This window comes from Mus pahari, chromosome 4 (genome assembly GCF_900095145.1).
Source record: "Mus pahari chromosome 4, PAHARI_EIJ_v1.1, whole genome shotgun sequence".
Taxonomy (NCBI): domain Eukaryota; kingdom Metazoa; phylum Chordata; class Mammalia; order Rodentia; family Muridae; genus Mus; species Mus pahari.
This window is the reverse complement of record NC_034593.1, coordinates 120,948,499-120,965,286: the sequence shown is the minus strand read 5'-3', so window position 1 is coordinate 120,965,286 and position 16,788 is coordinate 120,948,499. Positions and strand designations below refer to the sequence as shown.

The 16,788-nt window shown below is 36.5% G+C and overlaps 1 protein-coding gene across 1 annotated transcript in view; it reads left to right on the top strand.

The window, feature by feature from the left end:
- The window catches only part of Gstcd (glutathione S-transferase C-terminal domain containing), a 97,400-nt gene that overhangs the window by 15,905 nt on the left and 64,707 nt on the right, over positions 1 to 16,788 (top strand). The window contains exons 4-5 of the mRNA XM_021196103.2: positions 3,550 to 3,801; positions 6,847 to 6,940. Of these exons, the coding sequence (XP_021051762.1) occupies positions 3,550 to 3,801; positions 6,847 to 6,940 (346 nt within the window). The remainder of the gene's footprint in view (positions 1 to 3,549; positions 3,802 to 6,846; positions 6,941 to 16,788) is intronic.

The window sequence follows — 16,788 nt, the reverse complement described above, 5'->3', positions numbered from 1 at the left end:
GGATGTTTTATGAATTGATCCTTTCATTTTGAGAATTTTTTTGGTTCTTCTGTATAGTCTCAGTTTTCTTGCTGATTTTTTTCTCTATTGTCTTTACATTTCTTCTCCAAGTTACTACCCATTTGATGCACTTTGCTTACTTTCTTGTCTGGGTCTTGAACTGATTTTCTTGCCTTGTTCATCTGCTTTTTTGTGTTGTCTGCATGGTCACTGACCTTTTTAAATGTGGGACTTTGATGTCCTTTAACATTTTAGTCTTCTCACTATCTTTGGTTCTCATTATTTGGGAGTTATGAGTTTATGAAAGAGTGGAAGTATTTTTCTGTGTTTTAAATTCAATTCTCTTAACACCTAATTTATTTCTAGGCAGTTAAGGATTTTATAAAGAACTATAATTTTTTTGGCTCCCACAGTGCCTTATAGATAGCATTTTTTAAAACATTTTAATCTAATTCAAAATGAATAATACATTTTATAAGGTATTGAGGACTAGCACACATTTTCCTCAAGTCTCATGAATTATTTATTCTTGGAAATTTCCATTTGATTCAGATTATGATTGACTAGGAAACCTTGGAAAACAAAATCATAATATGGATAAAATATACGTGCAGAGGCTGCTATAGTTACCTTTTTCAGTTCTTAATATTTATCATTTTATATTTTTATTTTTGCTTCATTGAAATATCCTTCTTAACCCACCAAGCATGAACTTTGTTAGTATGTACTTGCATTATTTTCTAATAATACATAAAGTTTAATGGTATACTATAGGGATGATAATGTTTACTAAAGAAAAGAAAGTTTAAATAGTTATTAATCAAAATGGGGCTGTAAACTCTATCCCATATTTCTCTACTGAGCTGAAAAATTTCCTTCACTACTAAAAATACCATGACCGTGGACACTTTATAGGCATAAAATTGTGATAAATTTAAATTATTACACAATTTGCTTAAAGCTCAACTTACTGCTTCCTCCATTAAACAGAGATATTTATAAGTATATATTAACATGTTTGGTTTTCATATAGCACTGTCCATTTAGCTTTCTATACTTAGCATATTGAGACCCTTCCAGGTGTGATGAAAGCCAGAGACAATGAAATGTATTGTTAGCCATGATTTATAGTTGAAAACATGTGCAGATGAGAAGGTGATTATAGAGAGGGTTAAACTATGACAAGCAATGGGATGAACTTGATCCAAGCTGTAAATAAGCTTTGAGTGTTTTCACATCTGTATAACAGTATCGCTGCGCTGTGTAGTGAGCTTGTTTTGTAAGGAACTACCAAGCTGTCTTTCCAAGCAGTTTCTCTTGCGCCACATCCTCACCCTCTCGTGTATTGTGTTTTGGAATTTTATTATTCTAATACATATGTAGAGGTGCCATCTTAATTTTCAATTGTCTAATGATATATGACGATTAGTATTTTTTTATTTTTTTTATAACATATATACAACTTTTAGGGTAAGGTATCTATTTAGAATAAGGTGTCCATTTTGTAGTTTAGCCGTTTATTTCCTTGTTATAAGTTTATTCTAATGCTTTGAAATTTTCCCATACAGTGTGTTTTGATCATAGTCTTTCCTCCCCCAACTTCTTCCTGAACTTTTCCATTTCCTACCTCCCCAACTTCATTTTTTATCTGTCTATAAAAAAAAATCAAAACAAATTTTAAAAAATCAAAATAACAATACAAAACAAATAAGCAAAAAGCATACAAAAGCCATGAAGTCCTCTTCATGTTGGTCTCCCATTCCTGGTCATGGGACTTGCCCTGGAGTGTGTTTGATATACCTCTTATCAGTCACTCCAAGAAATAGCATCTTGGTTAGGGATGGGATACTGTGCTCACTTTTTTTTCTTTGTTCTGAGATTACATCTGTCTTGAATTTGTGCTGATCTTGAATCTGAATACATATTCTCTTACAGGCTCTGTGACTTATAAGCATCAGCACTGTCTAAAAAATACTGTCTCCTTGGAGTCACCTACAACTTCTGCCCATTACCATATTTCTACCTCCTGCCTGTGCAGATCCCTGAACCTTGAGGGGAGGGGTTTGATAAAGACATCCTATTTAGGGCTGACTGCTCCAAACTCTCACTCTCTTCCATTGTCCTGTAGTGAGTTTCTGTGTTAATTACCATCTACTTCAAAAAGAAACTTCTCTAGTGATGGCTTGTTGTTGCATTAATATACGGGTATAGCAATATGTCATTAGTAGTTGTTTTATTGCTATGTTCCTTTAAAAGTACAATACCATGACCTATCTAGTCTCAGGTTCTTGGTCACATTAGTAAGGTCAGGTGTAGGTTCCATCTCATGGAGCGACCCTTACATCCAATTTTTAAAAGTTGTTGGATATTCTCATGACACTATTGTACTACTATATTTTGTAAGCAGGTTACTGTTGTAGGTCACAGGGTTTGTAGCTGGGTGATGTTGATGACTTTTCTCCTCTGGTAGCATTCAGAATATGTTCCAGCACCAGCAATGCTAGTCAGTGGACATGACGCATCGAGTTAGGCACCAGCTCTGTCTTTCTGTGTTTGATGACATATGAAATGTCTTCAGCAATATCACATTAATGAATAGTAAAGCCGTAGAAGGCACCACCACAGAAGATGTGCAAATGACAAATAAATATGAGGTATTCACTGTCATTAATCATAAGGAAAGGAAAATGAACATTATTATGGAGAACTACTGAATGTCTGGAATGTTATGGCAATGACAAATGTTGACAAGAGATAAACTGGGGCCAGCACAGTGGCTCGGTAGGAGAAAGCATTTGCCTTGAAGGAAAACGGAGTTGCCACACCAGCCTGATGACCTGCATTTATCTCCAGATTGCAGTGCAAAGGAAAAACTCATAGGGTTGTTCTCTGACTTCCACACATCTGCCGTGGGTAACAAGCAAATGCCTGTACTCAAACACATATACAAATATCTTACACAAAGAGTAACAATAAATAGAAATTAAAACTGGAGGAATTAGAATCTTCACAATGGGAATCTAAGCTGGTACAGCCACCATAGAGAATGATTGAATAGTTTTAACCTACCAGTTCAGTTCCTGGTAGGCAATAGCTAGAAACATGCCAATGTCCCTCACCTACTGAATTACCAGTTACGTACAGTTACAGTGGTTCTTTACAATGACTATTAATAAAGAAAGCAAAGTACTTAATGAGCTTAGCTATATGAGTGAATGTTGGCAACATAATGCTAAATGGAAAAGCACAAATACTTCTTACGATTTTATTACCTTGTATAAGAAGCATCATTATAAACTTGGAAAACGGATCACTGGCTACCGGCAACCAGTTTTGAGCACAGAAGTTTACGGCAAACTGTTACAACATTATGGTGTCCTAGAACTGGATTGTGGTGGTACTTGCACAATTATTTGAATTTCCCAAAGTTCATTTGAATTGTACTTTTGAGATGTGTAAGTTTTTTATGATATGTGACACTTTGTTAACATTGTCATAAAAATCATATATATTTCTAAAATATCCTCCTCCCCCCCTTTTTTAAAACAGGTAATTATCTGCAAGAAATTTTCAGAGAAGCTGCAAGAGTTTCCACTACTAACCTCTTGGTATCAGAGGATTCAGGAAGTGCCAAAAGTCAAAACAGCAGCTTCTAAGTGTGGGATCTACTTTCTGAATTTACCAGAGTTGCTGAATTCTGCAAGGGAACAACCTGTGAATCCTAATGAAGAAGCCGCTGTAGATGAGCAAAATGACCCTTTATTTATAGGAGGACCAAGACCGACTATGACCAAGTTGATGGTATTTACCTTGTTTTATTACAGTTTTCTTTTTAAAAAACTATCCCTTTGAGCATACTTTCTCAGCTAATAAATCATCTTCTGGCATCATCAATTATGCATCTTATTTATAGCTATTCAGATCTTTATTTAACAAATAATGTTTCTGTTAGTCTTGTTTTCAAGTCAAAATACATAGATTAAAGTAGTATTTAAAAAGAAATTATTCATGGTGTGAACTAAAAGGAATGTCCTGTCTGGTCATTTTGACCTAAATTTCCTGTGTTACAGAACTTTGATTTTTGTCTTTATTTTGGTTATTTAGTTACTATTTCTTGGTCTGGTTTATTCTGATGAGCATGATGGTCTCCATTCTATCCATTTTATGCAAGTGTCATGTTTTCATTTTTTTAAACTTACATTTTTTTTTTTTTTTAGATTTCATAGAGTATTTACTTCTGTACTTCTTACTTACTGTATTTACTTCATTCCTGCCTTCCCTCTTTCTTCTTCAGGTGTGTGTGTGTGTGTGTGTGTGTGTTAGTGTTACTCCATCTTTCAAATTCATGGCCTTTAATCTTGTTGTACATACATGCATACACACACACACACACACACACACACACACACGCACACACAAAACCCCACTGAACCCATTTAATGTTGCTTATATGTGTATGTGCTTAGTGATGTCCACTTGGATTGGATAACCTATCAGGGGACTTGTTCCTGGGGAGTTAGATTCTCTCTCAGCAGCCATAACTGCCTGTAGGCTTTCTACTAGTGATAGGGCCTTGTGGTATTAACCCTATCTGTGGTTGGCTTGTCAGTTGATTGTCATTATGCAGGTCTTGTTTTGGTAATCAAATTGTTCCGACTTCACGGGTACAGCCTCCTTGCCATATATAGAAAACACTATCTTGAAGAAAATATACAGCTCCTACATCTTACAGTCTTTCTGCTCTTCTTTCAGTGTTCTCTGAGCCTTTGGATTACGTTGTAGTTGTATCAACCAGGATTGGATTTCTGCAATAGTCTTCATTTGCTACAAAAAGAAGCTTTTTTTGATTAGGGGTGAAGTTACCCTTATGTGTGGTTTTAAGGTTAAGTAAGTATTTAGAATTCACATGAGCAGTAAGATTCTCCTGTAGCGCTCATGACCTCAGGTAGTTTACTGTTTATAGTACTAGGCATGAGTTCTCGACCATTGAGCAGACCCTAAGTCCAATTAGGTAGGTGTTGGGTAACCACAAGCTGAATTGCATTTGTGCATATCTTTCAGGTACCTTACAGTTGGGTAGAACCGTTGATTACTTCTCCCTCACTGTTTACATGGTTCCTACACAGATACTATTAAAGCTAGTTCTCAGGGAGGAGGCCTCTGGGTTAGCTCTAGTTTAGCTCCTCCAAATCCTGGTTCTGAAGTGTGTGATGTCTTCAATAGTCTGGTCTTGCCTTTAAGTTCTGGGAGGTGGCCAAGGGCAGTGGCAGGAGCCTGTGTTGTGGAGAGATTGATGATTTAAAGGTAAATAGAAAAATACCTCAATTTACTTTCCAAAGTATGTATACTTGAGGAAGGTACATTTTGTTGTAGTATCTCAATATGGTGTATTTTTTTAAAGACCGTAAAATGGAAATGAGATTGGAGTGAATAGAAACAAAGTCAGAGTAAAGGCCATAGAAAGGAGAAAAGTGATCTCAGACAGATGTGTTGTTTAATTTTCCAGGAACAAATGAGTACTCGATTCCTACATCTGTAATTACATCTGTATCCCTAGTAAAAACGATTGTTCTTTCTTTTGGTAACCAAATTCAGTGAGTTTTCATAATGGAAAGTAATCTCATGAGTAACTGTTAAAGGTGAATTATCAGCAGTTCTTACTGGGTTCTACTTGCCTTGATAGATTTTGCTTTCTCTTGAGAATGACGGAAGTTCATAATGTTTCCCACTCTTGCCTTACTTGTGGGCTCAAGTGATCTTCCTGCCTCAGACTTTGTACTGCTGAGACTTAAAGATGTACATAGTATCCCTGGCTATAAATTTTCCTTCAAATAGGTTTCCTATAAATGTTAATATCTGAACAGTGGTCATTTATGTTGTGGGATGTGGAGTCACATTCTGTGATTAGAGAAATACATACATCTGTGGTTGCCATGCCACTCTCTATCGATTGAATAAATGTCAGCTTTTGGTGAGTTTGTTGTTGGATCATTGGTTGGTTTGAGATGGAGATCATCATAACTCAGGCTGGCCTATAACTACTGATCCTCTTGCTTTTACTTCCCAAGGGCTGGATTAAAGCAACAGTTCACTATGCCTGGCTTTAAATGAGCAAAGTATAACACAGGAAAGAACCTAACAGACAAATTTAATGAAATAAAAAAGTTTTTTAAGGTTTTTGAATCAATTAGAGATACTACCGTTAGATAAACTGATAGGGTGGTGTGTGAGTTGTGTCAGCAGTTTTTAGGTACAGTAAATGTAGCTTGCAGTTTAAATAGTTGGTTTTCATGTATAAAGATAGACATTAATGAACAATGGAAGGTCAGAATTTTTAATAGTTTATGAATATATTTTGATAAAATTTTCAAGTGACTTTTTTCTATTATACCATTTATTTTATGCATATAGTACTTCGCCTGCATGTCTATGTAAGTACTGCATGATTGCCTGGTACCAGAGATCAGAAGACATTGAATTCCCTGGAACTGGTGTTAACAATGGTTATGAGCAATAACGTATGCTGACAACCACACCCAGATCCTCTGCAAGAGTGACAAATGTTCCTAACTCCTGAGCCATCTCTCCAGCCCCTGCCTTGGATAGTTACTGGCTGATTACTTATAAATGTTCTCAGCATTACTTTTATTACCACAATTAAAAAATAATAGCAATGTACTGATTTTAAAATGGCATTTTATATTTTTTAAAAACATTTTGCATTTTTTTTAATGTCGCTAAGTATTTTGGTGCACATGTGATTAATTTTAATTGCCTTTGTCAGTGTAGAAAATAGAAAACAGGGCTTTATCAGTTCACTAACCTGGAACCTCCTTCCTTCTCTAGGAAAAAGGCATTGAAGCGATGTTTTCTCCGCACCCTTGTCCTGCTTGGACCCTTGACTGGAGCAGTCTTCCTGCTGCTGTCAGCCCGAAGGAAGGTGAGCTTTGCTTTGCTTGTTGATGTCAGGATTGTGTTCATTGTGGATATTCCCTTCAGAGCCATCTACCCATACTTGAAATATCTCTTTGACTGTTGCTTTCCATGTTTCCTACACTGACTTCATTAAATTCTCCCCCCTCCATGACGACATATTTTAAAACAACTGTTAAGTTTTATTTTTTTAGAATATACAAATGACATCATAATTACAATTCCATTTATCGAATGTAATAAAAATTAAGAAAATTCCTTCATCATCTAGTAATTTATAATTCTTTCCTCAACCATATAACTTAGGGTAATAAGATACAGTTGTTCAAATAAACAACAAGCAGTGAAGAGCGCTTTGTTTAAAATAAACCTTTTCATGGTCATATTTCAGTTTCCTGATTTTATGATTTTTATGTTGGATACTTTTTTCTAGTAGTTGATACTCAGTGGGATTCTAATTCTGCCACTCATTTCTTCTGGTGAGTGCACTCCTAATTTCTTACTTTCCTGTGGATTTTGTAATGTTACAGTGTGAGTTGAGTTTGGTGACACTTTAATCTGTGCTTCTTGACAGTTTGGGGATAATCTCACAGAAAGAGTTTCTCTTTCTTCATTAAAGCATCTCCAAATATAGAACTTAAGACCATTGTCCTTAGCTTTTCAGTTTGTAGGTCTGTCTCTCTGTTCTTGTAGCTGAGATCTTCTTTTGTTGTTGTTTGGACTTTTGTATGTGTCTTCACAGGATCACAGCTTTTGAAGGGTTTTGCCTTTATGTAGTGGTGGTTGTCCCAGTTCTGCAGAGACAGTCAAAGACAAGCTTCTCCATCTTCCTCTTCCATTGCAGGCCTCTAATAGACAGACACATCCTCAGGGAAGCCTTGGTGCCAATTCAAGGTTATTATACCAATTTTCAGCCTTTTATCCTTTTACAAGACTATGGATTTTCCTTACTTTCAGAAACTCTGTTAAATATGTAAAGGGAACTTGATTTTTAAATATCATTTAAAGTGCTTTTTATTAGGTAGAAATATTTTAGCATAGGTCAAAGATTTATTTCTTCAATTTTTTCTTGTTCTTTAGTTTTATTTTGCTGCAAAAAATACGTTTTAAAAAATACTTCATTACTTCTCTGAGAATTCCATTCAAGGAGTTTTGATCATATTCAATCCTGTCCTCCAAGTTTTCCCAGAACCCCTCCCCCATGGCCTGCACATTCAACATTGTATTTTTTTTAACCCATCAAAAATAATTTGTGCTTCCCAAATATTCTTGGTTGTATAGCCTTCTCCTGGAGTGTTGCCTGCTTACCAGGGTCTGCACACTTAGAGAAAATGGACTCTTCCTCTCTCAACAGCTAACGTAGTTTCTTGGCTGGAGTGGGACTTCACGCCCAGCTCCTCGCTCCATACTGGGATTTGGTCTTTCTTGGGCTGGCACATGTCTGGTGCTTCCTGTCACAAGTGCTGTGAGTTCATATGTGTACCTGCCCCATTACACATGTGCAAGGAGACACAGTTTTCTCAAAATCATTACTGCCTCTGGCTCTTGCCTTTCCACCCTCTCAGCAATGTATGAGTCTAGAGAGGAGGAACTAAGGTATTTGTGTTCCATGAGACACATCCTGCATTCTCTCATTCTCTGCATTCTGGCCAGTTATGGATCACTACTTAATCGTCTAGTTAGAAGAGACATATGTAGTTTTATAAAGGGTCATATGAGAGTAATTGAACAGGAAGGTTAAACTGGGTGGAGGAGGGGAAAGCAGAGGTGCAGAGAATAAGAGAATGCAGAATGCTCTGCCCTGTGGAACACAAGTGCACCTGCTGCTCACATGGTCAGAAAAAGACATCAGATCCCTCACACAATTGTCAGCTGCCATATGTGTTCTGGGATCTGAACGTGGGTCCTCTATAAGAGCAGCAAGCTCTTACATGTATGTATATATACCACATACATACATGCAGGCAAAATACATAAAATCAATCTTAAAAATTAAATTAAAACAAAGGCCAGAGCCAAGAATGTATTGTTCCCTTTGGGAGTTGTTGACAACCTATTGCCAATGCTATTGATTACCCTCCAGAACTTGACAGTAAGATCCTGTTGCTTAGACACTGTGTACTTGAGTCACAGAACGTGGAGACATGGCGCTATTACTGACCTAGAAACCTAATTCACACGCCTTTAATCCCAGCACTCGGAGGCAGAGGCAGGTGGATTTCTATGGTCAAGGCTAGCCTGGTCTACAAAGTGAGTTCGAGGACATCCAGGCTATACAGAGAAACCCTGTCTCGAATAAACAAACGAACAAACAAACAAACAAACAAAAGAAACCTAATTCCTACTTGCATCCTTTTTGTTGGGGCACTGGGTTTTTATAAATATTGTGAAAAGAAGATTGCACAGCAGATCACAGATCACAGAAACCAGTCGTTGCCTAGTACCTACAAAGTTTTCACTCTTGATAAACAGAGTTTTCACTCTTGATAAACAGAGTTTTCTGCTATCTTAGCTATGATGTTTTCTACTTCATTGATTGAACTATATAACAAGTTGATGGCTACTGTAAGAACCAGTCTATTTTATGTCTTACTAACAAAGGCTGTGTTCATCCTTAGAGTCAGTTCTCAGCCTCTCCAATCTACCACTCTCTACTCTAACCTGTTTTTCTCCTTATATCTTGCACTATCTATCACCTTTTGATTTCACTTTTAAATCTATATTAATTATCTCTTTATTCTCAATTTTACTTTTCAACCAGTATAAATACCAAAATTTTTATTATTTCTTACCTATTCAAATATATCCATCCTTTAAGAATCAATTCATATGCTACTTTATTTATTAAGCTGTGTTTTATGGAGTCGCCTGCCTGGATTCAAAACCTGGTTGGGCAGCCACTTGCCTAGGTGGCCTGTGGCCAGATGGTCAACTTCCCTGTACTTTTGTTGCTTCAGTTGCAGCTGTAAAGGCATGATAATGATAGTGTCTTTTAGGGTTATTTCTGAATCCAGTGAATTAATATGACTAAGTAAATTGTAAATGGTAAATGTTAGCTAATATAGTAGTTAGAATTAATCACTCACCAGTGATTTTTAATTTTAATACTATATGTGTATTGTGATGTTGGTGTTTCAGTGTGTATTCCATGGTGTGTGACATATGGTACATACATCATGTGTCATAGGGCAGATATCTTAAGTTCCTTCTCTTCTTCTACCTTTCTGAACAAGGGATTGAACTCAGGCTTTCACACAAGCTCCTTTACCTGCTGAGTCATCTTGTTAGTCCTACCATTGGTACTGTGTGTGTGTGTGTGTGTGTGTGTGTGTGTGTGTGTGTGTGTACATACATGTAAAGGGTATTTTCCTCAATTGCTCTCCACAATTATATCATTTTCTGCTGTCATATTTCTCACTGAACCTGGAGCTCATCCACTTGGCTAGGATGGCTGTCCAGGGATCTCCAGGGATCTCTATTTTCACTCTGTTCAGTGCTAGAGTTGCAGATGTGTGCCAACACACCTGGCTTTTACATAGGTGCTAGAAATCTGAATTCATCTCCCCATGTTTGCTTGATAAGTACTTTACCAGCTGAGCTATTTCCCAACCCCCATCCCCAGTGCTTTAATTCTGGTGTTTGTATCATGCTTCTTGTCCATTATAATTACTCACATGCATACTTGTTCTTCTCAAACACACAATAAGTGTTTGAGACTGTAAGTCCTTTGGATAAGCATGCAGCAATTTTATTAAACTGAATACATTTAAACTACAGTTCTTTTTCTGTTGACTCCAATTCTCCCTAAACATAGGAGAATAATTGAAATTATTTACTTTAAAGAAAAGAGAAGTAAAGATTGATGGGGTTTTTTTAAACCCTGGAATAGGTTTTGACTCATTCTGCTTTACACCTAAACATGTAGCTAGTCCCAGGAACATTCTGATACACAGCCTTACGGCAGTTACCAAAATAGGACACTTAACTCAGCATATATTATCATCTAACCTATAGTCTTCTGGAAGCAGCATATTGAATTTTATGTCTCTTTATTCTAATAATAATTTGTAGGTTGTTTTCCATAGCAATGTGTTTTCTGAGTAACTGTGGCCTTCCCCCCTGACTGTCTGGATTTGGATTTCTCTGCTATTTTCTCAGAATGATCAGCTCCCAATGTTACCATGACATTTGCTCATTTGCTCACTTCTGCAATATAAAAACAAACTTTACAATTACTTTAACCACATTTATATGAAACTTTTGCCTAACTTGACATCCATATAGTTTATAGTCTATATGAACTTAGGTTGTGTCCTTAGACTTCTCATGAAGGTAATTATAATCTTTACAAGATAAATTCTGTTTTAAAATGTTTTTTTAATCATGTCTACTGCTAGCAAAAGACTTGGTGAAAATTTCAGTAGTCAACCAACAACCTCATTCTGCAGCAGAATGTTCAAGCATTACATACTCTATTATTATAGAGTGATACTATGTAACTTCCTACTCTATGTAAACTAGAATAAGGATTGTTTGAGCCTGAGAACTTAAGCCCAGAATCATCTACTATTCTTTCCTTAGGAATCTTTCTGAGTTCAAACTTGGGAATGGATTTTCAGTCTTTTTCTTAAAACCTAGAACAAAGGTTTCCTATACCACCTGTTCCCCAAACTCCTTGCCTTTGTAGCTTTCTCTAGTCTCCAGTAGCTCTTAGATGGATCAGTCCTCTCTTACAAGTAGTATTAACTCCAGGAAATTTCATCAGCTGTTGGAGAGAAGAGACCCGAAAGTATTACTTGAAAGATGATAAAGGTTACATCCCGTCTCTTCCCTCCTGCCTCTGGTCTCCTGTCTCCTACCCTCCTACTGAATATGCTAGGCAAGTGTTCTTGCCTCAAGCCACATCCAACTCTTGCTAGCAAGATATTTGAAATCCATGTTTATATATGTTAATTATAGGAGACTAAAGTTTTTAATTTGAAAGCTTATTATGATGATGATCACTTAAGTAAACACTCAGTTTTCCCGCATTTGTTTTCTGTAGAGTAGTTGGGACATAAAGAAGGAATTGACATATGATATAAACTAGTTAAAATAGGCCTCAATAGACGGTCATGGCTCTTATCCTCTCCAGACCAACTGGCCCATTCCCCACCAGAGCCTCTTGTGCACCAGCAGGCACTCTGCCACAGAGCAGCACCCTTAGCCCCATGCTGTTTCTTTCATATAGCACAAGGAATTTGGTTAATCAAGGGGAAATGTGGGCAGTGCCTTCAGGAGAAGATAGAGCTGAAGTGAGGATGGAGGCCTAGAAGGAGTCTTTCCCTGGGTCGATGAGGCTCTACTGTATGGAAATACATCCATATACTATTCCAAATACTTGGACATATTCCAAATACTTTGACTATTCTTGTCAGAAAGTTGGGAGTTCCAAAAGTTGATGTTAATAAAAGTTTCCAACCACACAGGTCAGTAGTGCCCTTCCTCAGAGATTGCCAATCATAAAATCTTGTTCTAGACTCTTTAGGTGCACTGGTGCTTTTTAGTGGTAACCCTTGCTTCTCACTCTAGGACATCCACCTGCATTATTTGGAAGGTTGTTAAAACAGTTTACTACTTCAGTGTTCCCCATGCAGGCCACGGGTAGAGTGCTTACATTGGCTTTCTGAGATGTATATGGCTGTTGCTTTATTGTGTGTAGTGATAGTGTGGAGGGAGATGTCACAATACAAGTCTGCTTCAGTCATGGACAGCATCAAAACTTTATAAAAACTCTTGCAACTTAATTCTTTTTCTGTTTTGATCATGGAGTCAGCCAGGTGTAATACCTACCCACACCTCTTAGCACATGCCAACTATGGAAATTTACTGGAGGGCAGTTCTACTAGAAAACATAAACTGGGACAGAGTTCTCCTAATAACATAATGAAAATAATTGTGTCTTTCAAAAACCTTTTTTCTGAGGTACTAGTGTATTTTTTCTGCTTTGCCATGCTAGATATGACTCTAAATTAGCATGCATATATATGTATATATATATATGTATGTATGTATATAATTTTATAATAATTATATAGATATAATTTTCTTTTAAGATGATTGTCAGTGTCAGAAGGTTAAAAAATTCTCCTTGACATTTTTGTTTATAATTTAATACCTTTAAATTGTAATGTGTTACATCTCAACCTTTTGGGTATTTAAAAAACTAAAAACACATCAAAAAATGAGATCAAAGTTGTTTTCTTTTTTGTTTTTATTGGGAAAAATTTCCCTAGCATAAATGGATTTTTCTTTTTTTGTTATACTTAACTGTGAAAATTAAAAAAAAAAAAATCTGGGCAGATTTAATTCAGAACTATCCAAGTGAGCTACTATTTTCTCTGTTGTTCAGAGTAAAGTTCTCAATAAATATTTAACTTTATCATATTATGTGAAGTTAAGTGCCTCAAAAATTGTAATAAACACAAAACTATCATGAAATCATTTAGAAGATAAGATTTCAATGAAGACTGTTTTTATTTGTCTACCTGTATTCTTGACTCAGTCAGACAACACTGATAAATATTGCTAATGGGCATATAAAATGTAGTCACCCTGGAAAATGCTTTGATAATTTCTTTTTTAAAATTAATTAACTAATTTTATTTTTTAAATTTTGTATAATGTATTTTGATCATATTCTTTTCACTCCACAACTTATCCCAGTTCCTTCCCACCTTATACATACAACTGTATGTTTTTTCTCTCTTAAAAAGAAAAAGGGGAAAACAAAACAAGCAAAATCAATAGGAAAAAAATGCCACGCCTAACTAGCAAAATACAAAGCACACAAAAGGGAGTCCATTTGTCCACTCCTCCTGGTCAGAGGGCCTACCCTGGAGTCTGGTTGGTTTATCCAGTGCCACTCCTCTGGAGAACAGTGACTTTTCTTCTCTCAGCATCTATCAGTGTGCATAGCTTCTCGTAAGGAATGGGACATTGTGCTCACTTTAACTTCTCTGTGCTAGGATTGCCTTCTCTTGAATTTGTGTAGGTCTTATGTGGTCTGTCAGAGTCTCTGATACTCCTGTGTGTATCAGGGCTGTTGTAAATGCAGGATGCTCTTTCTTTGGAGTCATCCACTACCTCTGCTGTTGCCGTCCTCCCTTCTATACTGTAGACATCCCTGAGCTTTGAACAGAGGGCCTTGATAAAGACACCTTATTTAGTACTGAGTGCTCTAAGCTCTTTTACTTTATGAACATTCCCACTCCTGGGTTTCTCCCTCGAACCCAGGGTTGTCAGGTTACTATTTGCCATATAACAGTGCCAGGTATAGGTTATCCGTGGACTGGGCCTTAAATCAAAGCAAAAAGTGGTTGGTTATTCTTATAATAGATGACCACTATTGACCAGTTTATCTCAGACAGTTTTAAGTCAGGGTTTGTAGCTAAGAGAAGTTATTTTCTATCTTCAGTAGCATTAAGAGTACTTCTAGGAATCCTAGTCGTATGGTTGATGCTTCTGGGCTGAGCACCAGCTCAATTTCTCCATGTTTGAGGGCATAAAACTAAGTGTTGTGTTGAGCAATGGAGCCTTACTGTCTGATTGTGGAGGGCAACCTGTAGCTTAGCAATAGCTTGTAGTGTTTTGGGGAAGGGATTATGGACCCCTTTAGTCAATGACTCAATAAGCTGTAATCTGGAACAGGGGTTCTACTTGGTGCTATAAGTTGTCTGTCTGGTTGGAGCTCGTCGCTCCCATTATATGGTAACTCCATTTCATGTATTTTAGGAAGCTTCTATAGTAGTGTGTTTCAGTGTATCTTTTCAAAAGGCCTTTAGTGTGTAGATTAGCAAGTATTTTATATAGTAGGATGTAGAGTCCTTTAGGTATATGTCCAAAAGTATTATACTGGATCTGGTGGTAGATTGATTTCCATAGTGGATTTACAAGTTTGCACTCCAGCTGGCAGTGAATAAGTGTTCCCTTTTCCCTTCATCCTTGCCAGCATCTTCTGTTACGTATTTTGTTAATGTTGGCCATTCTGACTGGGGTAAGATGAAATCTCAAAATAGTTTTAATTTGAATTTCCATGACAGCTTAGAGTATTAAACATTTTAAAAGTGTTTCTGGCCATTTGTGTTTCATCTTTTGAGAACTCTCCATTTAATTATCAACTGCATTTGTTATTGTGTTACATATATTCTTGGTGTTCAACTTTGCTTAAGTTCTTTGTATATTAGAGTTTTCCTGTCCCATTGAATTCATGTGTGTTCCCATTTTCTCTTTATCAGACCCATGGTGTCTGGTTTTATGAAGTCCTCAATCCACTTGGAGTTGAGTTTTGTACATGGCATTCGATACAGATCTGTTTTCATTGTGTCTCTTAAGTTTAAGTATGTTGTATTTTCATTTCATTCAGTTCTAAAATTAATTTCTGTTTTGACTCAATTTTCATTCAGTAGGGAGTTATTCAGTGTCCAGCACCCTGCATAGTTTAAATACATACAGTGCATGGCTCATTTTATTTTATTTAACTTTCTTTATTTTATTTTTTGAGACAAAAATCTCACTGTGTAGCCTTGGCTAGCTTAGAACTTCTGTGAGCTGAGGCTGGCTTGGAAATCACAGAGATCCATCTGCCTCTGCCTCTCAAGTGCTGTGATTAAAGGTATGGGCCATCATACCTTGCTATGGCTCAGTTTTTCTATCTTCTGTATTTTTGTTTTAATTTTTCTTTTTGTAAATTATGAGACAAGATTTTCTTCTTTTCCTTTTTAAAGGTGTATTAAACATGGTATGTGATCAAAGAGTAAAAATATATGTGTGTGTTTTTTCCTGATGTAGATGGATGTGTTATAACTCTTTCCAGTGTTGTTACACGTTCTTCTGTCTTCTAGGGATAGCCCTCAAAAACCCTTTTTATAGATCTTCACACATGGAGACTATTGTAGCTTATTTCCCAGAAAAGTTTTTAACAGCCAGTATTTAGATTTGATGACATTAGATGTTTAAAAAGTAGTATTTGATATGAGGAAATATCTACATGATTATACAAGTTTATCTCAAGTTTATTTCTATTAATACAAGTGTACAATGACTACAATTAAGACAATGTACTACTGAACAGTGAAGGTCATTTGGATCGTTTGTTACTGCACTAGGCAGTATGTTATGAATTCATTGATAAAGAATTCAGATTACAAAGTCAAAGATGAAGACTGTTAATAATATTTTGTAGAGGCTGTATTCCATCAAAAAATTAAAGTAGGCTTTACATGAGTAAGGAAATTCTTGTTTCTGAAACCCAGCACTGTTCAAGGCTCTTATCCCTCCTCAGTTAGTGCTCAACCGCAGCTGTGGAGGAAACTGTCATCCAGAGACCTTCCTGGGACATCTGAGCATCTTCTGGCCTTACTGTGTGACAGTAGCATGTGCCTTTTCTTAGGGCCAAAGATACATGTGCACTTCAAGAAACTAGCTTGTCCTAAAAGGTTTGTTTGTTTTGTTTTTACTTTTTTACTAGCTTCCTATCATCACAGGTAACTGGGCCATAGTTAACGGGCTTTGATGTTTTATAATGGGGCAGCTTTTGCTGGAAATTCATAAATATTGAAAAGGGTAAATTGGTTTTAATGGTGTTTAAGTTACTGTGTTGGCATAATGAGAAATGGGAAAACCTTTCTGTTCTAAACCAAAGATAATTGTAATAAAGTGTTCGTTTACAGCCACCAGCATCACTCCATTGAAGATAAAAGAACTGGCTGCAGAAAATATTGGCAAATGTGTATGTCTGCTCTACATACCTTTCCAGAAAGCTCTGAGAGACTTCTGTTCCTAATTAACAAAGCTAATTCTTTTTTTTTTTTTTTT